The sequence below is a fragment of the Pagrus major genome, chromosome 3 (assembly GCF_040436345.1).
Source record: "Pagrus major chromosome 3, Pma_NU_1.0".
Taxonomy (NCBI): Eukaryota; Metazoa; Chordata; class Actinopteri; order Spariformes; family Sparidae; genus Pagrus; species Pagrus major.
Window position 1 is genome coordinate 14,263,958 of NC_133217.1, and position 24,586 is coordinate 14,288,543.

General features: G+C 42.0%; 3 protein-coding genes across 4 annotated transcripts in view; all 3 read right to left on the reverse strand.

Moving 5' to 3' along the window:
• Nucleotides 1-920: 920 nt before the first annotated feature.
• Nucleotides 921-4,424, reverse strand: LOC140993841 (glutathione S-transferase A-like). Of its 2 annotated transcripts, none has more exons than XM_073463391.1 (6): nucleotides 4,180-4,424; nucleotides 3,390-3,455; nucleotides 2,895-3,000; nucleotides 1,715-1,833; nucleotides 1,542-1,630; nucleotides 921-1,453 (listed from the first exon to the last, which is right to left on the reverse strand). In XM_073463391.1, the coding sequence occupies exons 1-6, from the start codon at nucleotides 4,345-4,347 to the stop codon at nucleotides 1,321-1,323; spliced, it is 681 nt and encodes a 226-aa protein (XP_073319492.1). In that variant the 5' UTR covers nucleotides 4,348-4,424; the 3' UTR covers nucleotides 921-1,320. The 2 variants fall into 2 exon arrangements, with proteins under 2 accessions (XP_073319492.1, XP_073319493.1); XM_073463392.1 differs by lacking the exon at nucleotides 4,180-4,424 and adding an exon at nucleotides 3,592-4,171.
• A 271-nt stretch (nucleotides 4,425-4,695) lies between these two features.
• Nucleotides 4,696-6,531, reverse strand: LOC140993661 (glutathione S-transferase A-like). The gene is made up of 6 exons (XM_073463168.1): nucleotides 6,364-6,531; nucleotides 5,519-5,584; nucleotides 5,311-5,416; nucleotides 5,096-5,214; nucleotides 4,914-4,999; nucleotides 4,696-4,828 (listed from the first exon to the last, which is right to left on the reverse strand). Exons 1-6 carry the CDS (start codon nucleotides 6,529-6,531, stop codon nucleotides 4,696-4,698), a joined length of 678 nt encoding a protein of 225 aa, XP_073319269.1.
• Nucleotides 6,532-8,024: 1,493 nt separating this feature from the next.
• fhod3a (formin homology 2 domain containing 3a) overlaps nucleotides 8,025-24,586 on the reverse strand; it is a 68,162-nt gene continuing 51,600 nt past the window's right edge. The window contains exons 15-30 of the mRNA XM_073463371.1: nucleotides 24,399-24,533; nucleotides 23,185-23,235; nucleotides 20,444-20,661; nucleotides 17,899-18,234; nucleotides 15,510-16,222; nucleotides 15,010-15,150; nucleotides 12,883-13,041; nucleotides 12,616-12,798; nucleotides 11,676-11,795; nucleotides 11,172-11,333; nucleotides 10,232-10,422; nucleotides 9,899-10,103; nucleotides 9,715-9,738; nucleotides 9,251-9,458; nucleotides 8,987-9,151; nucleotides 8,025-8,101 (exon numbers count right to left, since the gene is read on the reverse strand). Coding sequence (XP_073319472.1) covers nucleotides 8,025-8,101; nucleotides 8,987-9,151; nucleotides 9,251-9,458; nucleotides 9,715-9,738; nucleotides 9,899-10,103; nucleotides 10,232-10,422; nucleotides 11,172-11,333; nucleotides 11,676-11,795; nucleotides 12,616-12,798; nucleotides 12,883-13,041; nucleotides 15,010-15,150; nucleotides 15,510-16,222; nucleotides 17,899-18,234; nucleotides 20,444-20,661; nucleotides 23,185-23,235; nucleotides 24,399-24,533 — 3,088 coding nt within the window. The remainder of the gene's footprint in view (nucleotides 8,102-8,986; nucleotides 9,152-9,250; nucleotides 9,459-9,714; nucleotides 9,739-9,898; nucleotides 10,104-10,231; nucleotides 10,423-11,171; nucleotides 11,334-11,675; nucleotides 11,796-12,615; nucleotides 12,799-12,882; nucleotides 13,042-15,009; nucleotides 15,151-15,509; nucleotides 16,223-17,898; nucleotides 18,235-20,443; nucleotides 20,662-23,184; nucleotides 23,236-24,398; nucleotides 24,534-24,586) is intronic.

Consider the following 24,586-nt stretch of genomic DNA (forward strand, 5'->3'; position numbering starts at 1 on the left):
TGGCACGGCTATTCAAATAATAAAACCAGCAGGTCATGTCCTCAAAGACACCGGCTACCTTTTTTATTGACACGAGATTGAACATCTGTGCACGATTTAAAGGTGCAATATGTAAGGGTTTTAGTTGAAAACGTTCAAAACTTAACTAAAATTACAGACATTTCTGTTGAACTTAGCATACTAGTGAGCTACCCACCTTCAACTTCAAGAGATGATAGTCTGACTGAGCTGAGTGAGATTATAGCTTACTAGCTAATGGTAGCTACAGGAAGCAACAGTTGGCATCTAACTCTGCTGACATTTGTTTGGAGTACAGATTTGACAGGTGACCAGTTCTTACAATACATAGTTCACCTTTGACCTGAAGACGGAGGTTTGTGCAATGTTGTGTTCACCTCTTATGTGACCTTCTGACCACATACAGTGAGCTCTACAAGAAAAAGTCCAAACTAGAGTACATCTCTCACACTCAGACTTTGCTGTGGCTTCTTGGTTTTATCATGCTACAGTATTTTTGTAGAGCCGTCATACTGGTTGACAATGACATGTTTGCTGTAGTTGAGGTTATTTAACACAACAAATAGGTTGAAACATATTAATCTGAAATAATTGACTTAAAAGAAGACTCAAAATGCATATAAAACTGTTGTTATAGTGACTCGCACATGTATTAGTCATCAGGTGTTGCAATATAATGTTATAATGACATTAAAACAATATAATGTTGCATATACACACCATGTATCTGGGCAGCAAAAAACACTATCTTTACCATATCACAATGTGACATTTTGCTGATCATCACATGCTGCACAGTTTAACACAGCCTGTGTTTACCAGAAACATGCCTCTGAAAACAAACCTTTTAAACTAAATCTAAAAGGTAGTTTGGCTAAAATAAAATGAAAGAGCAACATCTCTGCTGTTGCAACAGTAATATATTTAGAGCACACAGGTAATCACAACAGCTTTCCTCTCCAGTGACAGAAAAATAACAGTTGGATCCTATTTGACACACCGAGTTGAAGCTATCAAGCAAAAGCATTTCTAGAACCTCAACAGAAGCATTACAGGTCAGAGATGCTCACAAGTCTTTGGTCACAAGTCCAAGTCAAGTCTCTCATCTAACCGTCTATAGATGCTAACGTTAACTTTCACGACTGACTAACTGACCTATCTGGCAGACGTTGCATTTGGCGAGTCTTTTCTTTGGGCCTTGTGTGAGGTCTTTATAGCCAAAGGTTAGGAAAGACGGTCAGCTTGCCAGACTTAAAACAACGATTGATCATGCACCCCAACAACGCGAGTACGAGTCCAGTCTCAGATGTCTTTGAGTGTGTCTTCTCCCTTAGTGTCCTGCTGCCACTCAGGCGGCCAGCTGGCTTTGATGCTGGGCCGATCCTTCAGCAGAGCGTAATACTCTCCCAGTATAGGGTAACGCTCGGCAGACAACCTGCAGAACAGAAAGTAGGAATGTCAAGCCATACATCTACAGATCGCTTATGTTGTTGGTGCGACTTCTAGAAAATTCTCCCACTGACCCAAATTGGAAGTGAGTGGCAACAGTTGGAAAAACGGTCACATCCGCCAGTGAGAAAGTCTTTCCTGCCAGGTAGGAGCCTGAGCCCAGCTTGAAACAAAGAAGTGGAAATACAGCGTGTTTGAAGACGTCAGTTCATGTTGAGATTGTGTGTGTTTACAGAGCATGCTCTACCTTCTGCAGGTAACCCTCCCAGAGCTTCAGCTCAGTGACCAGAGCTTCTTTGTTTCTTTTCAGAGCGGAGTCATGCCTCTCTCCTTCAGGGATATACCACTCATAGTAGATAACTGCGTCTAAAAAAAGAAAAAAAAACACACTTACACTGATATATTGAGCTTCACTGGGTCTATGATGTTATTTCCTTGCATGAGTGTTGCATTTTAAAGCATCAAAAAGGAATTGTTTATGGAAGCAGCTGCGATATTCTACATTATTCTTATTGTTCCATGTAGAAGCTATGAAAAGCAGGTAACAAATGTATAGACCCATTTTTAAACTAAAGTTTTGTATTCCAAAAACATTTCTGGAGCAAAACAGTGTTTCAGCATTCTCCTAAATAACTGAAGTAGATGGAGACTTGTTTTGAAACGTAAAAAAACAAGTCAATAATTGAACATAAAATGGCTCCATACAGCTCGTCTGGTGTTATCAAAGTCTCCAGAAGCCACAAAATACAGAATTTATTTGAAAATATGTTATTTACACCCTTAAAGCCAAAATTTCACTGTTGCTACTAAGCTAAAAGCATTAGCATGCACCCCATCTGAAGTGTGTGTTCAACTGTGTGTTGAGGGTGTAAATATTGTCTTTTCAAATCAATTTGCAATCTCAGGGCTTCCAGAGACATTTTATGAAAAGTCCCTCTCTACTTGAGCTTTTCAGGTGAACGTGTCTTTAACAAATAGACCTGTGCTGCTTAAATTAAGAATGACAATTCTGACTCCAGCAGTAGATGGTATGCACTTTTTAACCTATGTGGTATACAAAATAATTGAAATCAAATCGAAATGGGTCAGAGTTTTGGAGCAACCTAAAGTCCTCAAAGATCTGTTGAAAAATTCCAATTAATGTCTGAAATCCAAAATGGCTGACTTCCTCCCAAGCCAATTTTTGTAAAAAGAAAAAATAATGAAATATGTTCTCTATGACAAGAGCAAATATTGTGAAAATCCAAATAACCTTATCCCACCGGTGGGCTGTGTTTAACAGCGCTATGGAGCCAACTGACCATTTCCAAACCCAATCACTGTAGAACCATCCTACGCCCCTCTCGGAGCCAAGAGGCCATAATTGCTTTTTGCTGTTAAAAGGGTTTAACCTGTCTGCTTTTGGGATTTCAATTTAAGTGTCTTACTGAGTTTTTCGTAGAAGGTGAGTCCCTCAAACATGCGTTGGTACATCAGTGCTTGTTCTGCTGGGCTGTCTGGGATCAGTGTGTTTCCCTGGGACTTAAACTGACTCTGCAAATCAAGACAGAAACACACAAGGTACACTTAAAATTGTGTGTAACTTTGTGTAAAATTGCATTATTGCAGTATTAAAAGGGGCACTGTCTTTTTTAATACTTAAAATATTAATGAGGTAATAATATAAACTCCAAAATATTTATTTTTTTCCAGGACTAAATAAACAAGCTGTTCTCAGAGGACAATAAGGTCCCCAGAACACTGTTTGAAGCTAGAAAGGTGGCAGGGTCCACCTGTACACAAAGTAAAACAGTATGAAATTTGTTATTTAGTTTATTTAGGCAAAAAATAAAAAAAATAAATTAAAAACACAGTTAATGAGGATCTTTCTCACTACAAAGTACACCTTTATCATCTTTAACTTGATGCACAGGCTCACTCACCTCCAGGTAAAAACAGGCTGCGTAGGACTCATTCACGATGTTGTCTCCATGTTTGAAAGAGGGAAGCTTTAAAATAAAACAGGTTAATATCACACTGTATAACCTACTGGGTTATTATGTGAGTGAGACACTTCAAGGGTTAACTATTATCAGTGCTATCATAAACCTTATGCTAATGCTAGTGGGAGCTAATTAAGACAACCTGCTGAGCTGGGACTCTTGGGAAACACAACCAGGCTCCCTGCAGCCTGTTTATAACAAACATGGCGGCCAGTTAACTCTTAAGAATCTGTCCCTGCAGTGTTTCCCAAATCAGCATGACTGTACAAAATTGTACTGCCAATTAAAAAAGGTAATGAACTTGAGCTGTCAGGTTGTCAGGACACTTAAAGACTTCTGATAACATCGGCATGCTGCTAGCACACCTGTAGCGACCTTTTATCATTACTTGGTCGTTTCCGCCCCCTGTGGTGCGTTTGTGTGAAAAGCACTTGGGTGAGTAATGATTATTTATTGAAGATCAATTTCCTAACAAAAAGCAGCTTGGTGATTTTTTATGCGAGCCGAATTAAAATTCACACCCATGTCATTCGTCTACAGCATTCAGTCATGTTTCAACAAGTGTACATTTTGTAGGTAAGCTGGAAAACATTGAATAAATAAAGTTGTAAATGGAATTTGGCGTTGCCTTAAACAAAAAAGCGCGTCTGGTAGGAGTTCTATAAATGGTGGGACTGCAGGTTCAGTCTCCTATAAATACAAGTTATGTTGGCTATAAGCTAGACGATACCTGTCCTCTGGGGTTTATATCTAACACTTCCTGGGACTTGTGCTCCATTTTATCAAAGGAGAGCAGTTTGTGGGTGTAGCCCTGCAGGTTCTTCTCCTCCAGAGCGATCATCGTCCTCCAGCAGGGACAAGAGCCGGAGCCCCACAGCAGAGTCATGTCCTGGGCCATGGTCTTAGATTTAACAGCCTGAAGCCGGAGCCCTCTGATGGACACTGAAGTGACAACAAGCGACTTGTGCTCGAGTAGAAATGGATGATTTGCTTCTCTGTTAACACTTCGTGAGGAGCTCACGTCATAATAAAAGCGCACACTGCCACCTGTTGGTCAGGAGGAGGTGCTACAACTTTTTCAATTCATTTTCCTTTATCAAAGGTTTTCATTTAAACCCTACATTTTATTTTTAAAGATGTTAGATTTTTGGCCTTTTAAAAATAAAAACACAACATTTTAAAACATTTTAAAATTTATTTTTTTAACTAATTTACAGACATACAATAACACAGTGAAGGCACTGTGTTAAATATCCTTCAGGATTTCATATCCCTGCGGGCTGGCCAGCCATTGTGGGGGCCTGCTGGCTTTAATGCTGGGTCTGTCCTTCAACAGGCTGTAATATTTGGCCAGTTTGGGGTAACGTCCAGCAGACAGCCTATAGAGGCGAAACAAAGTTAGGACGCCAGTGATAAACAAAGCGGTCTGGGCTCTTCCATAAAGTGCTGAACTCGGTCACCTACCCAAAACGAAAAGCATACGCAGCGTTTGGAAAGACGATCACATCAGCCAACGAGAAGGCCCCTGCCAAGTATGAGCCTGCAGCCACCTTAATGCAGAAATCAAATAAAAGAAACACTGGTGTCAGATTAGAAACATGTCTGTGTGTACGTGTGTGTGTGTGTGTGTGTTGTTCATACTCTACCTTCTGCAGGTAACCCTCCCAGAGTTTGAGTTCAGTGACCAGCACTTCTTTGTTTCTCTTAAGAGCTGATTCATGTCTCTCCTCTTCAGGGACAAACAGGTCATAGTAGATAACTGAATCTAAGACAGACAGATGTAGATGGAGTGTGATTGTGTTCAGTGCTTCTATCCATGTTTGCCTCTTTGCTCTGTGTTTCTAGGGTGTGTGTATCTTACTGAGTTTATCAGTGAGGCTGAGTCCCTCCATCATGCGTTGGTACATCAGCGCTTGTTCTGCAGGATTGTCAGGGATCAGCTTGATACCCTGGGACTTGAACTGATTCTGTCACAGAATAAAACAAACGTTTTTTGGGTTTTTTTTGTTTTCTTTATAACTCTGAAATGGTGAGAAGTGGCAGCGTTGGGATCAGTTTTGACACTTTACCTCCAGGTATAAACATGCTGCAACGGACTCATTCAATATGTTGTCTCCATGTTTGAAGGCAGGGAGCTGAAGGAATGAAATTGCAAAGCTGTTATTTTTCTGTTCGTATTCCTTTAAGATGATATATCACGTTTTTATTTATACTAATGAATGCCTTTAATTTGACTTCATAAAATGGAGACAAGAAAACATTTATTTAATGTAAATATTAGAAACTCTCTATCCAGGTACCACCCCAGTTCAAACTGTTTTGCTGCAACGCTAACTAAATTGGACTGAAAGGAGAAATATTATGCTCATGTTCATAATTTTATTTTGGTTCACTACTAGAATAAGTTAACATGCTTTAATGCTCAAAAAACATCTGTTTTCACATATTCTCCAGTGCTGCAGCTCTGTACTCCCCGTCTGAAACACTGTTTTAGCTCCTGTCTCTTTAAGGCCCCTCCCCCGAATATCCAGGCTTCTCTGATTGGTCAGCTCACACACGCCTGAGCCAGCACCGCTAACAACAACAGAGCAGCTCTGCTAAATCATTTCTTATGTGCCAAACTAGGCACTAGGCATAAACTATGCAAATGTCATGGTGATGTATTGTGATGTCACATAGTCACAGAATTAAAGGCGAGACGACTGACAAGGCTTTCAGGAGCAGTGTTTTCTGTGGGAGAGAGGAGCTTCTGTTGTTGCGGACTTTGACCTTTTTAACTTTCAAGACTTTTTACATGCACAAGAACCTACTGTATAACACACTGAAGGGAAGGGGGAAAAAAATGAAAAATCATAATAGGTGTCCTTTAAATATGAATCTGTTTTTTTTTTACTGTACTGCATGCTCCACCTACCTGTCCTCTCGGGTTGATTTCCAAGACTTCCTGTGATTTGTGTTCTCCTTTCTCAAAAGACAGCAGCTTGTGTCTGTATCCTTGCAGCTTCTTCTCCTCCAGAGTGATCATAAGTCTCCAGCAGGGAGGAGATCCAGCCCCCCACAGCAGACTCATTGACTTGGCCATGGACACGAGTAGTACAGACAGACACAAAGTCAACAAAACATAAAGACTCAACAGTGAACTGCACAAGTAAAGTGAGCAGCAGTTTACGGCACCTCATTAATCCAAAGGTTGCTCAGCGGAGGCACGAGGCCACGTGTTCTGGACTCAAAAGTGAAAGCAGTGAAGAAGAGACGTGCACATCCTTTTTTTCCACTCGTTTTTGTCATTTTTATTGCAGAATGTGTATACACAGCATTTCAAGTGAAAGTGTATGTAACCATGGTTTCGTGATATTTCCCAGTTTTCTGTCGTACTGTGAGAGGAGCAGATGGTTCAGCTGGGACTCACATTATCCACAACCTGTTCAAGTTCATACAAAGTACAATGTGACCACAGAGTTCAAAGCGAATGTCCAAACACCGCTCCCCTCTCTCAACACATATCTCAGCTACGAGCCAGCTTTTATAACAATTCACAGAATAGCCTCTTTGTATCTCGGACTATAATACAAGTTTCTACAGAAGAAAATTACAAAAATAATACATCACATGAACCGCACTAAACATGCACACTGTAGTACTACAGTATTCAGTACCTGGCAGCTGAAAAGGGCATTTACACATTGTATGCAGAATTCTCTGCATGTCCTTCAAAATAGATTATTAAAATTTTTAAAAAAGTCTTTATTCTTTTGTCTTTTTACACTTTACAAACAGTTCCTCTGAGATCAAAACGTCAATTCTCTTTGTGTTTTGAGTCAGTCATTTCATTTCAGCATTAATGTTGAGTAAGGTGCAAGATGTGTGAGCTGTTGCAAATAAATACTGAGAACAATTCTGCCAAAATAAAAATAAAAAATGAATTAATTGTAATCAACTACGCCTGTGGATGTGGCGTTTGTGAGTTATCTGAGAAGTAGGAAGTGCATGAAACAAGAGGGCGAGATGGCGTAAAGGTACAGTGTTGTCCCTTTTAAATGAAAGGCACACATCAGATTGAAAACCTTTCACGTTCCCACTAAAACACAGTCACTTGTCACTTGTCAAACGTGTTGCTGCAGAAGCAAACTCACTCTCAGTGAGCCTCTTTGTGCTGATCTCTTAGGATTCTTTAAAACTGGATAAGAGAGTGAATTAGATCCTCAGCCTGTTGATCTTTACAACTGAAATTCACAGCTTAAATAAATGAAAAAAGGTGAAGTCACAGCTGCGGAAACTCACAAGCAAATCATATCCCTAATGCAACATTTCAAATATGTTTAGATAAATAAAAAACTGACACTTTTTTCTCTGTGTTGCATTAAAAAAAAAACACTATCACGGCTGCAGCTTCATCACTCAGACACGTCAGGCAAAATTAGCAGCTGGCAAAAACCTAAAGGGCTTTGTGACAGGTGGAATACAACTCTTGTAAAGTGTGGCGAAGGCAGGCGGTGGACAGAGGTGTCGCTCCGGTGCTTGTAGCTGTGTTTCCACGGCAATTAGGACAGTGAGCAGGAGGCTTGACAATCATATTTATGTGTCCGGAGAATCGGTTAGTCCTAAAGCAAGAGCTTCCTCCGGGGTCAGACCGTTCTTCAGAGTCCGCCTCACTGCAAGAAGAGAAGAGAAGGACTTATAGAGACTTTTTTAATGTGTTGTTTGCATCAATTAAACTGTAACTTTAAAGTGCTAACTCAACTTTATTTATAACTCAACTATATTTATAAAGCACAAGTGCTTTACATACAAGAAAACAGTTAAAATAATGTTACTGTGATTATATTCTCTCCAAACACTAGAAAAAAGAACAATATTCTTCTTCTTATTATTATTATTATTATTATTATTATTATTATATATTATTATTATTATTCTGCCAATAATTTTCACAATTACTCATTTAGTCTATAAAATGTCAAAAAATCTCCTTCAAAGGCTTCAAATTGCCTCTTTTGTCTAACGAACAGTCCCAAATCCAAAGACTCTTCATTTACTGTGATAAATGACAAAAAAGCAACAAATCCGTACATTTAAGAGGCTGAAACCTGCAAATGTTTAACATTTTTGCTTGAAAACTGACTATTAAACTATTGATCAAAATAGTTGGCCGCTAATTTTCTTTTGATCGTTGAATCGTTGCAGCTTTAATAGATGGTTTTAAAAGGAAAGGTTACACTTGATGCAGCAGAGGCAGAGATATCCTGACTTTTAGTTTAGTTTGGGCCAAGCTCCAAAACAAATAAAGCATTAAGATACTTTTCCCATAATGCAACTGATCTTTCTCTTATTAGAAAATACTTTTTCTAGTATTAATGTGTGCAGATGCTTCTGCTTCATTATGTATTGCTTTGTGGAAGAATATTTTAGGACATAAAAATAAATCACGTGTATACAGGCCAAAATTTGGCCAGTTGTTTTTTAGTGAAAACACATTTTTGCGAGCGAAACCCGCTTTGAATAAGTGTGTGATATGGATTTAATCTTTCAGGTCGTACATGATTTGCGGTTAGCTCTGGACCTCCTCCTCTCTCGGGGCTGGGCTCTAGTTCCTGGACCCTGAGTGGCTGACCTCACTATACGCTCCATGATCTCGTCTGCGGCGTCGTCCCCACCAATCTGAGTGTCCTCCACGGGTGGCGTCCACGCCTGCATGCTGCGACCTGAACACATGGAGCGGAATGACAAAGGCTTAAGCATGAACACAGAAACCCTTTAAAGTGCTGCGACCCTCTCTGTAAGGAACTTCCTGTCCCCCTCACCTCCCCGTCCAGGCCGGGATCTTGTCCGTGTCCGAAGCCCCGGCACTCCGCCTGCCTCCTTGTCTCCGCTGCTGATGCTGGTCCTCAGCACGGCTTTCATGTTCTCGTGCTCTGCAACATCCTCAGCGTGGCCCAGACCCTGAGGCTGCTCGCTCTCCTGGCTGCCACTGGGGGCGCTGCTGTTGCTGCTGGAGCCGTACCGAGCACACTGAAGGGGAGAGATGGGAAGAAAGAGAATAAGAACATGGCAGCCTGTATTTGAAGTATTTTGAGCTTTGACTGTGACAAAGAAGAATCCAGCCTGTAAAGATTAGAATACCTGCTCTGGTTTATTGACTTATTAACTCAGATCAGTAAAAAAAGGGAAAACTTTGAGGTAAAGTGGTCCAGTCAGGGTTAGTAGTTTCATGCGCACACACACACACACACACATGCATGCAGACAGACAGCACACACGTTGATACCTCACTCTCTTCTTCATCATCAGACTACAGAGGAAAGAAAGAGTGAAAGTCAAAGACGAGCTCGAAGAAAATGAAGTGGGAATAAGGTGAAAAAGCAAAGACAGATTTGAAAAAGAATCTGAGAGTGTGACACCTGAATGTGTCCTTGTGTAAGAGATTCTGTGTGTATGTGTGTGATGCTCACAGGAGCGTTGACGTCCATGATCATCTTCCCTCTGGTCTTGTTGCGTTCGCGGTGGTCGGCTCGTTTCTGTTTCTGCTGCAGCACGCGGTCTCGGGTGGTTCGGTACTCCAGCGCAAACTCGCTGAGGATTTTACTGAACCTGTGGACGCTGATCTCTCTCACGCTGTAGGCCGGGTGACCGAGGAACAACAGGAACGAATGGAACCTGGGAGAATAATAACAACATCCAATTTCCTTCAACTTGTGGGAAAGTATCTGACACTACTACTTTTACAAGTTTAAATAGATGCATAGTTTTCAAGACCAGTGGATATTCTGTACTGAGATTACTACCTGTTGATGATCCTGCGGTGAACGATCTTGAGGATGATGATCCTCTCTGCACAGTCTTTGAGGAAGTCGGACATCTTCTGCTTTAGCTGGGGCTTCATCTCGTGCTTGGCGATCACCTTCAGGTGGTCCCATGAGGCTTTGCAGCGGCGCTCCATCTGACACAGGTTCTCCTGCAGCTGGTCGAAATCCACCTGACGGAAGACATATTGGTACAAATTAAGGGACTTGTGGAGGGAAAGTATTTTAAAAAACTTGCAACCAAAACAAAACATAGGAAGCCCTCTAAGTAACTGAATGCCATTTCTATTTTCATAAATGTTTAATATAATTCAGCTAAACTAAACATACAGGAGTCAGATAGAATCACCACATTTTTTAATCAATAATGTAGTGTAAAGATGATTTATTGATTCCAAGTTAATTCTACTTAAAATTCTTGGCTATCTTCTTAATTTTACAAGTTATAAACAAGTTATTTTGCTAATTGCCCCCCCTGCCTTCCCCTTGTTTGAAAAAATGCTGTGAAAATGCCCTCTTGGATGCCCCTATGGTAGATAAAACATGATAAAGAGCCCTCTAGGGTTAGAGACAATCCACTTCCTACCCCCATAAACTTTCAATTAAAAAGGTCAGTGGAAACAGCCTGATACGATATCGGTTAGCTGTCAGAGCATTACTGCAAATGATCAGCCCCTCAGACTTACAAGATTGAAACTGGAATCTGACTGTTGTGTTTATCTTTAGCTGAGCCTTTACAACCGACGGACAGATTGCATGCCTTGTAAATCACTCACATGGCACTACTTTGCCAATCCTATCTCTGGATTGCTTTAAGCATTGTGATCAGAGTTTTGTCCCCCAACAGACCAAATCGCCTACAGAGCGCAGAGATGCGAAACAGTTCCTATATAAGCTTTCTGTTGGCGAGTGCTGAGCGTACCTTTGCAGATCGTGTGATGGCTCCGATCTCGGAGTAGAGGTCGGTGCTCTGAGGGAAGTTCTCCACCACCACGGAGCAGGCGTGATGCAGCAGAGACTGCTTATGAACCGTGTCCTTCACCTCTGGGACCTTCTCCAAATATGTCATCTCGAAGCCTTTAGCCTGGACACATGAACACACAGATTAAGATCCTTTTCTGATTTCCTATGTAAAAACAAACTTGCACAAAAATCCATTAAAGCTGAACATAAGATGAACATAATATAAACAAATACATCATGATTGAGCCAAGAGTATGTCATATGTATGTATTATAAGATATACATCCGTTCTGACCAAACAATAGTAGCTAATCTGTGATGTAATTTTTAATCTACAAATTACAGGCTTAAAATATCCACACTCCATTAAAACCACTGACTATCTCTACAATTACCCCAAACAAAAGAAGCTTGTCATTATGTCCCAGTGTGATGATGTGAACCTGTAACGGTCGTGACTCACAGTAGAACAGTTGAGGAAGTTCCCGATAGAGAGCAGCGTGGAGAGGATGTAACGTAGAGTTTTGTTCTTCTCCAGCTGCTCCATACCTTCCTTCAGATCCTGCAGCGGCTCCGCTACTTCCTGCGAGGAGGCGAACACACACAAACATCATTAGCTGAGTCAATTAATACACCCAAAAACATGTGTTGTTACATAAGTGGTGAGCAGGTGCACCTCGTCTCCGACCACAAATGATCCGCGCCTGTCTGAGGTCATGAGAGGTCGTTTAAAGGTTGCTTCCTCGGTCGGCCTCGTGCCTCTGATTACATCAAGCTCTTGTGTTTTGGTTTATCCCGTGTGCATGTGTTTGTGTTCCCGCACGGTATGATGCCCTCCATTAAGCCTCCCACTACCAAACCGTCCCACAGAGTTGAATCGGGAATGCCGTCGTGCCTTTCACGGAGAGATTAAAGACAACTGCATCCTGTGGAAAGCCGTAAAATTTACAGGACGGGGAGAGGGAGGGGCGGCGTGTTTTTCATTCTCCGGGTTTGGACTTTGAACTTCTCCTCCTGGATGCATTCTTCGCCCAAGTGTGCCAGAAGAGGACGAGGTGCCGCTAATAAGCGTGCATATTTTGTTATGATGTTCCGATGTAAGTATGTTGATGTTTCGCGGATGTTGTTTGCACTAAAAGGGATGTTGTTGCTTACTGACACACATGAGACACACACATATTTGCACACATGCTGCGCACATTTACTAAGAGTGGACTTCATTTGGCTTTTTTATGTGTATGTCTGTTTCTGCTTTGATAAAACCACATCCACTCGCTCGGTATGATTTCAAATGTGCTGTTTAAAAATGGGTTTGGTTTGGCCTTCCCTCCTCTATATTTTTATGAAAAGCATATTTCTTCAAATTATTAAAGTTTTATCTCATCTAATAGTTTAATGCAGACCTTCTCAGTTGCCTCATAGTCCATCTTGAAGGCCCAGAGCTGGAGCCTGGCGGAGAGCTCGCTGATGGAGGACAGAGTGAGGAGGAACTGCTCTGCTGAGCCCAGTGGGACGTCAGGGTTGGCCAGCTGGGCCTCCTGGATCTTCTGCTTCTCCTCCTCTGTGGGGATCATCGTCAGGATTTTCTGCAAGAGAGGACAGCAGTGAACAGTGAATGAGTGACAGGTGTCACTTTCAAACACGTACATCAGATTGTGTGTATCTCCTACCTCTATGCCCTCCTTGTTGAGCGCGTACTCATCAAAGTTAAGTATGGCCGTCTTGATCGTTCGAGGAGGAGGCAGCACCGTCAGCCCGATGTTGATGGCGTTACTCCTCTTGGAATCCAAGACGATGATCTCCTGCCGCTTGCCATCCGCGGCTGTTTTCTAGAGCACAAAAACAATGTGAGGGTCAATGCTGGGTCTCCCTCTGTCTCTCTCTTGTCTCTGTGTGGTCGGCTTTACGGATTAGAGGGATCCGTCACTCAGCTCACACTGACTGCAGGGAACTATATGGTTAGTAGAGCAGGGAATACGATCACAGGTAACGTCTGTAAGTATGTGTTTATGTTGGTGTTTGCATGTCTGCAGATATAGTGACACTGTATGTTAACACATGACCTCACCAGCACTTGAGGTCATTAGCTATTAAAGGAAGGAGGTCGTAACATGGAAGTGTAACAGAGGCAAAGACCTGGTTACTGCCACTATATAGTTATATACTCACCATATGGAGGTCTGGAAGACTTACACAACAGTATATCAGTTATTGTAAACTAAATAGTCAGACAGGGAAATAGATCAAATGGAACGAAGTCTGAAAACAAACAAAGACTGATTAAGAAATGCACCAATTTATAAGCAAAATCGTATGTGAAATTGCTTTGAACCTTGTGATCTCTAATCGTTTTAATAACTAAAACATACATACGTACATACTTTACATTCTGATGGGTCAGGTAAGAGAACCCAAGAACCTAAAGAAGGAACAAAGGAGACTCTACCATAATAATATCAGCAAAGTCTGCTGTGGCCTCTGATGGCTTTGATATTGAGGTGGTCCTCTACATCTTGGATTCTCTCATTAACTGGAAGCTTTACTTGAGCTCTTTCGACACTGTAGCTGCAGACCACCATCACACTGTTACATTACTTGTAGACCGGAAGCCGAGCTAAGGCGAGTTATTCACTGCTTCTGCTCGGACAGAAGTTGTGCTTTCGAAACAGAGGCGCAGGAGTTCAATGTGTGAGAAACCCTAATCCTAGCAGTCCATACTTTTCTTATTTAGAGGCTTTGTGAGAATTATGAAGAATTCAAACTCTCCTGTTTGATCAGAACACGTGTGACCTCGCCAAAACCCCTTAAACTTCAACTTTCTATCGCTGGAGGTAACGGACACCGTTACCACTGGGTTGTGTGATAAAGCAGCAGCCACCAAAGTACATAAAGAAACAAAAAGAAAGTACACATCTTCTGTCAAAACATGAGGAGCTCATACAGCTCATTTATATTTGTAAAGTAATGTGATGGACAATGAATTTTATACACGTGATTCTCCCACACTGGTGCAAAGCGACTAGAAGACTGCCTCTCTTTTCCCTGATCAGTAACAAAACTGTCATTTGTAATCTGGTATGGTAGTAGCACCTTTGGGCACCACTGACTCACTGTCCAAGAAGTTTCAAAGTAAAAAAGCTGCGCCACTGTTTTAAGATGCATCATATCAACTTTTGTCAAACCCCAATTACCGGACAGTCAATCATGTGTGCTGTAAGATGAGCAAACAAATAAATAACACTCACTGTGAAAAATGGTTGGGTCAGTCAAGGCGTTCATTAGCTTTGTTTCCGTTTATGTTTTCTATGCACATTTTGAAGTATTGCCTTGGAAAAGGTTAAGGGAAAGTGTGAAAAGAAATCTTGAAGACTTCCCTTGTAGATGGCCAAGGTGAGATTTGTGTAATGTAGTCTATCCCGCAAACTTAAGACAAACTTTTCCATAGCCTAGTTTATTTGCTCCTGGATGGAAATGTGCTTAATTCGCAATGTCTTTTTTATTTTTTGCGACATTTTAAAAGTTACCTTGAAACTTGTTTGACAGTTAGAAACACAGAGCTACACTGTAAAGTTGAATTTAGATTAAAAAAGTCAGGAAACACAATTACCTCAGAATTACCAAGTAAAGTAGAATATTACATTTAAGTTGATCGATTGGTCGATTTTACTTGGTAATTTTGAGGTAATCATTTTCCTCCACTTTTTTAAGTAGGATCACTTAGTCAGATTTTACAGTGTACTACTTATAAACTGGTGTCCCAGACCTCTGTGAACCATGTTCAGGCACTGGTTGTTTACCTTTGTAACTGGTATCTCCTTTGATTTCGTCTCAAACAGGTGTTCCAGTTTGGCCGTGTCCAACTTCACTGTTTCCAGTTTGGACCAGAACGAATCTCCGCTCCGCTTGTAGTCGCTGTACTGAGAGTCTGTCGGACGTACCTGATCACAAACAGAACGAGAACAATGGACTGCATGAGGTAGAGACATGTGTTGGACGCCCATTTCCCACAATAAAAGAGGTAAATGAGAGACTTTGAATACAAATAACCCCAGGTTAAAGCAGCAGCAGGAACACTGTGGGTCATTCAGTTCCTCATGACTCCTTAATGGTAACTGGCTAATGAAAATGTGCTGTTTTATAAGAACTCTTGATCTTCATCTGCAAGACTTCCAGTCAAACAAACAAACACTGAGACAAAGTGAAGGCCTGAATACAGAGAGCCATGCAGCTGTTTCTTCTGTCCAAAAAGCCTCAGTTGTACCTGACTGATGAAAAAGGTAACTCTGCCTTGACTCACCTCGTTCCAGAACAGCCTGATCGTCTTCTTCTTCTTGTTGAAGAGAGGCGGCTCTGGGGGAGGAGGCACTGGAATCGGCGGGGCACAAAATGAAGGCGGAGGTGGAGGCCTCATTATACCAATCAAGGGAGGGGGTGGGGGGCAGCTGCCTAGCATGGGCGGGGGTGGAGGGAAGCGATGGATGAAGGGCGGAGGAGGGGGCGGGGGCGGGAGGTCGCTGCACCCTCGCATCAAAACAGCATCCAGAATGTCTTTGTCATCCTCCTCCGTCAGGTCGGTGAAGTTGATGTCCCCGATGCGCAGCTCTCGAGGGCTGGCCAGCAGCTGGTCCCAGATCGTGTCTGATTCCTTTTTGGGTGGGGGAGGAGGGGGCTCGTTGGCCGGGCATTCCAGGTGAGGGGGGGGTGACACGAGGTCCTTGATCAAGTTTCCGAACCGCTCTGCGAACGGTCGGATGCTCCCGTGGTGATCGGAGCCGTCGGCCCTGTTGTCGCTCTTCTGGTCACCTTCCAGTTGGCTGTCAGCGTCCTCCTGGGTTTCTTTGTCCTCCCCCTCTTCTTTTTCTTTCTCTTTCTCTTTCTCCCTCTCCGCATCTTCTTCCTCCTCCTCCTCATCACTGGGTTTCTTGTTCTGGGAGTACAGCATGTCCAGCATGAAAAGCTTGCTGTTGAGGAGTTTGCTGCACTGCTCCGTCACCTCTTCCTCCTTAAAGCCTGGGGAGTTGTTGAGAGGAGAGAGGGATATAAGAAAAAGTGTACTCTGCATGCCATGAACCATTGTCAAGGAGGCTTTAAAATCAAAGCACTTTAGAGTATCAACTGAATTACAAATACAATTTGATATATATAACAGCATGTATTTAGAAATTTATAATGATTAGGGACACTCGATCGATTTTACACGAGGTTCAGTTTACTTGACACAAGGAGTAACACCATGAAAACAGTAGCATTATGTCAACTGTAGAATCTGATGTTTTTGGAGCTTGACCATTAAGAATCATCATGTAATTTTACTTATTTACTTATTTTCACAAAACTTTTTTCCATTTTCTTTTATGGTCCAACCTAAAGTGAGTTCCCAAACACTGCAGGTAGGCCAATATGCACAAGGGTCCTTTCTTTCATTACAGTGTGTGGCATGTTTATGTAAGTTTTTGTGTCTGCCATGCCTCCCAAAAGCAGCTGAAATAAGCAATCAGCCAATAATTGTTGAGATTTGGGAGGTGTGCCTGTTCCTGTGGGAGCCTCTGTGACCTAACATAACACTCCTCTCTTCGTAGGTTGCAGAGATGTTTACGTGTACACTTGGAGATGCATAATTCCAGTTTTAGCCCTCTGTAATCGGTCTTGTGTTTGTTCTTGGTTTCAGTACTACTACTTACGTTGAAGCTTTTATTCTGCAAAATCACCATATTTGCGACAATGTAGTACAAATTTCAATGTATTTTCACCATCCACTACAGAGGAACCATCTAAAATAGTATCACTTAAGGAAACTTATTTAGCTTTTTCATTTTTTTCCGTTCTGTATCAGTTCTCGTGCATGTAAAAGACATTTAAAGTTAAACAGGTCTAAGTCCGCACCAACAGAAGGTCTTCTCTCCCACAGAAAACACTGCTCCTGAAACGCCTCATCAGTACTTTCGCCTTTAATTCTGTGACTTTGTGACATCACACTATGTCACCATGTCACACATTGGCGTAATTTAAGCGTAGCGACTAGTTTTGCACGTAAATATTGATGTAGCACAGGTGCTCTGTTGTTGTTAGCGGTGCTGGGTAAGGCGTGTGTGAGCTGACCAATCAGAGGAGCCTGGGTGTTCAGCAGGGGGGGGGGCTTAAAGAGACAGGAGCTAAACCAAAGCGTTTCAGACAGAGGGGGAATACAGTGCTGCAGCACTGGACAGAATAAGAAAACTGATGCGTTTTTTGAGCATTACAGCATGTAAACCTATTCTAGAAGTGACCTTAAATAAGATTAGGAACCTGAAAATGAGCACAATATGTCTCCCTAAATATTAAGACATTAGTTTTGGAAATCATTTACTCTAAAACCAATTTTTTCCCATGATTTTGACACTACCATAGATCCGCTATTTGTCTTGACTCAAAGTTAGCTTTACAATCAATGTTGCTCACCAAAATGCCAAAATTGCTGCTAATGTACACTGGCAGCAGAGTGACACACAGTCATCAATATATTGCTTAATAGTGCTAATAGTAAACAAATTATAGTGTACCATTAAACTTGACTATTTAAAAAGAGTTTGGAAGAGTGATGTTGATACACTGCCAAAAAAATCCATCTTAACCATCCATTAATTTTAAGACAACGACGGATGACTAAAATCCTTAAAAGCAACTTTAAACTAGACTTCTCTACTCACCATTCTCATTGCTGGCCCTCTCCTCTCTCTCCAGAGTGCTGCTGGCGGAGGAGATGCTGGAGGCCGAGCAGTTGTCCTTCTCATTCACCTCCTCATTCTGTCTCTCCTTGTCGCTCAGGATGCCACTGTCCTCCTCTGCCTCCGCCTCTACCTCCACCTCCTCTTTCTCCTTCTCCGGCTCCTGCTCACACTCCTCGCCTTCCTCCTCCTTTTCTGCTGCTGCCGCTTCCTCTTGTACTTCCTCCTCTTCTTCCTCCTCTTTCTGTTCTTCCTCGTCGTCAGCGGTGGCCTCTTTTTCCTCTGCTTCTACACTGGCACTGGAGTCATCAGCCTCTCCTGTCACAAAAAAATTGTAAAATGCCGGTTTACTAACTCATCTCATGCCTTGATTAGACATGCTGCAATCATTTACACTGGCACATACTGTAAGGTGTGTGTTTGAAACATGTGACACGGTCTTTGATTTTAAAGACGTCTCTGTTTAGGCTCCCAGGACGCCCTGTATCAACGCTCACTCACATGGTAACAAGAAAAACAAAAACACACACCCATGCACTAATGTAAACAATATGGCAGGTACATAAAGCTGGGTTGTTGCAGGATCAGGATATGAACAGGAAATGAGGAATTAAGTTCCTGTTTACGTCAAAACACACTCATGTACACGGTGCAAACATGGTGCAAACTTTCTAACCCCGCCTGCCTCACTGCAGGCGGGGTTAGAAAAACACGACACTGTGAGGCCTCATACACTCGCCTGTTTGAGCTGCAGCAACTCAGCTCGTGGCTACGCATGCACTCGGCTCCAAGACAAGGCTCTTTTCTTACACATGATGTTTTGGTATCACACTTTCAAAAAGGTCTTTCAAAAACCTATTTGACCCTTTCACCCCTATCCTCTCTCTGTTTTTTTTTCTTTCTATCCCTCCGATGGTGTCCCCCTTCTCTCCCTCAGTATTTTCCACAATCTGTCTCGCCTCGCCTTGTTTCTGCTCATGCCTGCCTGCTAATTTAAATGGCAGGCTGCAAACTGCAACAATTTAAGGTTAAGAATGATTACTTTGGGGCGCACTACTGGGAATTGAACTGGTCCCAGAGGTGTGAACCAACAGAATTCAAAGTCATACAAGAGAACTTGAACACACACAATCTTAAAGTTAAAATCGTCAGGTCGTACTGAGCGTTTTTGGTGCGACATTAGTTATGTTGCCAATTTTTAGCCATTCAATGTATTCACATTCTATATTATCTCTCTGCGTAGTATTTGTTATTCTCAGTGGAGTCCGCCATTGTCATGCTTGATAAAGATTGCCTTTACAAGCATGAGAGATGCACAGCAAACAATTCATGTAGTATGTCATCAAACGTAATTGTTTTCAATTTTATCTTAACGATATTAACATTCAGAGGCGTAACACAAAATTCTGGACCCTGTATACTCAGGCCTCCTTTTCGCCCCCATTCGATGTCCCTGTTAGCACTGTAAACCTTCATCCAAAATACTTCTATGAAACAATACATGATTATTTTCTGCATTTTTTTTGACCGAAAATTTGGTTGTAAATTTTTACATTGAATAATGGAACAGTTCTCCAACTCATCTGCAAGATAACCTCCTCTGTTTACTGTGCCATGCTGTTGTCTACTGCTGTCTACTGAAACTACTTACAGCGAGCGCAAAAATAAGTCAGATCAAGGCTGCAATTGTTTTTTGACCAACTAGCTTTGTTTGGATGCACTGTATGAAGATGCAACAGTTGCTCATTCTAGCTAGCTACAAATGGTGTTACCATGGTAATCACAGATTTTGCCGAATTAACCATGACTGGTTATTCCTTTAAATTGTTTTGAATCAATGTTTTCACCACCATTAATCTTCATAGGACCAAAATTTGTGTCAGAGTATACACAGTTATAGCATAAGCTAACTTAGCCCCTTAAAGGCGCAATGTGTAAGAATTTTGGTTTAAAATATTCAAAACTTCATTAAAATGATCAACAGAGTGTGAAGGAATAGCAGTTTTAACATTATGATGTCTACATATTATGTTGCCAAGCATGTGTAGCACGCTAACCAGCTAGCCCTGGCCCATCCGGGTCTAAAGCTCCTGTGCTAGTAGCGTGAACACTAACAATCCCCGATGCTCCCAGCTGCCAGCACTTAGTGGTTACTCTGGTGGTATGCTGCCCCCTATTTGTTTTTTCTTACATACTGCACCTTTAAATTCTTATTTTTAGTAGTGGTAGTAGAAGTAGTATGGCTACCAGTACCAGCAGGAGAAACTACTAATAGTTGTAGCAGTAGTAATGTTGAATTATAATATCCAGTTGACTGCAAAACCGACCAGTAATTAAAACAGGGGAGTATGTAAACATGTTTAGTTAACTACAGTGTTACATGTTATTCTTACATGTCGTCATCTAAACATTTTTTACTTGTTAGCAACTCCATCCTCACAGAGACCCCATGTGATTAGTCAATACAGTGTGTAGTGCGTTTCTATATGACAGCTACTCCATCAAACAGTATTCTCAGTTGTCCTACCAGTCTCAGAGGGCGTGTTGGGGGTAGCGGGGGTCCCGGATTCGAGGTCAGCCTCTGCGTCCTCCTGGGAGGCGAAGGAGGACGGGGTGCTGCTGCGCGATGACGAGGGCCAGGCCTCCGAGGGTTCAAAGTTCAGGTTGAGGTCAGGGCGAGTCCTTGACACCCGGACGCGATCCCTCTCGTACTCCTCTGCTGCCAGACGCTCCACGTTCTTATACCTGGAGGAGAGGGTGGATCAGAGGAGGAAAGAGGTAAAAAACAGAGTTAGAGAGTTACATACAATGCTGCTCTCAGTGCCCTGAACTAGTTTGTTTGCTGATTTACTTAAATTCATCACAAACTACAGACCTACTGTTTGCCTTAAAAACACATTCCTCAGTGTCTTCTCCTCACACTATAAGCCCACCTCAATTCTCTACCTCACCCTATTAATCGTCCACACAGCATTTAACACATTCATCCCTCAAATCCTGCAGTCAAGAGTTTCACCTTCCTGCTCTCCTTTCCTCTCCTGTTAAGCCAAATGTTCAGCTATCACCAGCAGTCCATATATGCAACCAGCGGGAGTAAAGAGAAGAAGCGACAGTGTTAGGGAGGACGATGAAGAGGAGAGGAGAAGACAGGAGAGAAGTTAATGCCTGGCTGCTGAAAGGCCAAACAGCAGAAGTGAATCAGAGTAAACCTGTTCAAGATGTGCCTCGATCAGCTCTCCTCTCTTATCCTTTTCCTTCTTCTCTTCCTCCCTTTCTCCCCTTAACAAACTTTACCACTCAACCTGCTGGCCAGAATAGATTCACTGGCACTGAATCAACCCTCTCTCTCTCTCTCTCTTTCTTCCTCTAACCCCTCCTCTTTCCCACCGTGCCATGAATGTGTGGAGCTTCTGTTCAGAGTTCATTAGCATCAGGCCACTTCAGAGGTCTGAAGAAACTGGATACCAATATATGTGTGTGTTTGTGTGAACGTGCACCTGATTGGGAGTGAAATGGAGCGAGTGAGCCAACTGTGTATTGTGTGCTTCAACTTGGAACGAAACCTTCAAATTGCTGTATGTCCTGACGCACTTCGAAATAAAAGGTGTTGAGTGATAGTTTGCAAAACATTTTAGCATACCAGACTATCACTGTAGGTACTGTCTATGCCCATAAATCACTTTTTCATAACCTGTTTTACTGTATGTGTGTGTTAATACACATATGCATTATCAAACATTGTCATTGTATTAAAAAATCAGGAGTGAGATGACTGCTATACCATGGATGATGATGATATGACATCGAATTTCATGATTTATTTAAAGCAGCTACAAGGAACTTTAAAGTTTTGTTGATTCTGGTGACTCCTGTGGACAAAAGTGGTATGAGCATCATCATATTAATGATCTTGATCTTTAGCATGTTTAACATTTAAAAACAAGATGGAGCTAAAATATCAGCGTGCTCATGAGGCTAATGCTGTCATGTTTAACATGCACAATGCTTTCCATGTTCACCATCTTAGTTTGGTGTGCTAATTACTAATTAGCCTTTCGCAACTAGCAACTGAAAATAAGCAACACATACTGTGGGGCTGTACTTAGGCACAGTGGAGATATGAGCTAACATGCTCACAGTGATAATGCTAACATGTTTAGCAGGAATAATGTTTACCATGTTCAGCATCTTAGTTTGGTGTGCTAAGCACTTTGCAACGAGCAACCAAGCAATTAGCAATACGTAGTAGCCAGGCATCAAGATCCAGGGGAAAACAAAAATGTCTGAGACATGATTCAGGAATCCTGTTCAGTATATACACCATTAACAATCTTTTCTGGACTGTCATTGAAGCCATTATATTTCATACACTTTTTTTTCTCCAGGTGCTACAGCACTGTATCTTGTCAGACACATAAGTCCTTCAGGGAGGTAAACTGGGGTAAAAACTCATGTTTTCCTAATAACCATGACGCCCAAATACACCATAAATACATCAGCCTCTACTGTGGATACATCTCCCATGTGCTCATCTCCCTCTCTGGCTTTCTGTCCACGTTTGCTTGTCTTGTGTGTTGTTTCCATCATCTGTTGTTGAATTCACCTGGTCTCAGTTTGTCTTTCTTTGGCTCTGAGTTTCGACCCTTGGACACCGTGTGTTATTTTATCAACGGTGCTCTAAATTGAAGGTGAAAGAGGTCTGAGTCTAGAGGAAAAGCACTTGGCACAGTACAGTCTGTCAATGGAAGAAAAAGAAGAAGAGAAGGGAGGAAAAGAACAAAAAGATAACTGCATCAAGTATGATCAGTCCTAAATCTGATCGTGACCTCTTATACCCTCTTGAGTGCGTCTCTTCCTTCCTGTGATTCCCATTTGCACACACATACATTTATTAGCCTCATGAAAATTCTTCTTGTCTGTGGGATTAAAAGTACATGCGCTTGAGTGTCTGTGTTTGCACGCGCATTCAGTGTGAAAAGCTTGACGAATCCTGGAATCTGATTTTCTCACAGCATGCGGCCAAAACAATCCAGCACTTGGCAGAGCGTGGCAGTTAAAATACAGCTCCTTAAGAAAGGGAAAAACAAGCCGACAGAGCAAAGAAAATCGGTTCAGTATCCCCCCAGCCTCTGGCAGCAAAGGGCACCTTTTTAACCTGAAAACAATTACACTATTACTGAACTTCCCAAACCACAGGCTGAAACATATTCCCCGCGGGCTCAGCTGTTCTGTGAGTGTGTGTTGTTTTGATTTAGTGCACACACTTACCTCTCCTCCCGCGCAAGCCTGGCCTCTTCCATTTTATCCACATAGTCGCGACTGTGAGAGACACACAAACAGAGACTTTGAAAACATAATAATCAAACCCTGCACCAGTCTGATCCTCTGTGGACCTGCCAGTGTGAATATGAAATGTTTACACACCATGCCCAAGCAGCTAAGGTACTGATGTAACCCACAATTCCCCTCTGCTCTCATATGTTTTGTATGGTAAAATCATTGTCAATGTACACTGTCATTTTCATTTATATTGTACATTTTACATATTTGACATATTTACATTGCTTACAGAAAAGAAATGGACATTTTGGGAAATACGCTTTTTCGCTTTCTTGCTGAGACTTCGATGATAATATCAATACCATTGTCATATTAAGTATAGCCAGCAGCTTAAAGACTGGAAACAGGTGGAAAAAGCTAAAGCTAAATCTAATTAAAGCAACATTATGTTAAAATTGGCATTTTGTGCGATTTGTAGCCCCCCACAGTCTCTGAGTGCAACACCACTGTTGTAAACACAAATCCCAGGTCTGTAACAGTTTGTCAGATGTAATGTAGGAGCTAACTACAAACAAAACTCATGAGGTCATAAAAATGTTATGTGTTGAAGTAAACATGTATGTAACGCTGTGATCCTACCCTCTCACTGAAGTTACATAATGCAGAAACGGGGGGGCAGAGTGGCTGAGACAGAGACACCATTCACCCTGTTAGAGGACACTGTTCCATCAAAATGATTTTGAAGCTGGGATTCTGAGGTAAAACCTAACAATGTGTCTTGTTTGTGAATAGTAAAAATGTTAAATTGTGGTTATATAATGTCTTATTTGCAGGACTAATTCTTGGCCAGGTGCAGTGACGTCCTGAAGACGTTGCCCTGCAACCTCGTGGTTACAACAAGATTCAAGAACCATCTGGTAGCCCACATTTTGGGATAGTCAACTTGGAAAATTCAGATTCAGGCACAACCCTATTTAGGAGGATTATGAAAATCATTCCTGCATTTTGGAGCTTGGCTCATACTTGAGGCAATAAGTCAGAAAATTTCTGCCTCTGCTGTTCAAATTTTCTGTGTCTTGTGAGTCCCCCATCTTAATGGAAGTACATTTCCAGTATTGGAGTACCTGTTTGAATTAAATCTCATTTTTATATAACGTACTGTCATTTCAAACTGCTGAAAAACAAAGACAGCAATGCCTCACCTGTGCTTGTTCCTTTCCTCTCTCTCTATCCTCTGCAGTCTCTCCTCTCTCTCCACACGGCGGCGCTCTCGCTCAGCCGCCAGTGATTCCTGGTGTTGTCGATATGAGGAGGAGAGAAGACCTCCCAAAGCAGGCCTGAAGGGAGGAGAGGGAGCAGAAAAAAAAGGTTTGATTACACCTCTGCACTC

Coding starts and splice junctions, on each gene's coding strand:
- LOC140993841 (XM_073463391.1), bottom strand. CDS start 4,347: ATGGCCCAGGACATGACTCTGCTGTGGGGCTCCGGCTCTTGTCCCTGC. Junction 3,456..4,179: donor ATATAAACCCCAGAGGACAG/GTATCGTCTAGC, acceptor TTTATTTTAAAG/CTTCCCTCTTTCAAACATGG. Junction 1,834..2,894: donor CACCTTCTACGAAAAACTCA/GTAAGACACTTA, acceptor TTCTTTTTTTAG/ACGCAGTTATCTACTATGAG.
- LOC140993661 (XM_073463168.1), bottom strand. CDS start 6,531: ATGGCCAAGTCAATGAGTCTGCTGTGGGGGGCTGGATCTCCTCCCTGC. Junction 5,585..6,363: donor AAATCAACCCGAGAGGACAG/GTAGGTGGAGCA, acceptor TCATTCCTTCAG/CTCCCTGCCTTCAAACATGG. Junction 4,829..4,913: donor GCGTATGCTTTTCGTTTTGG/GTAGGTGACCGA, acceptor TCGCCTCTATAG/GCTGTCTGCTGGACGTTACC.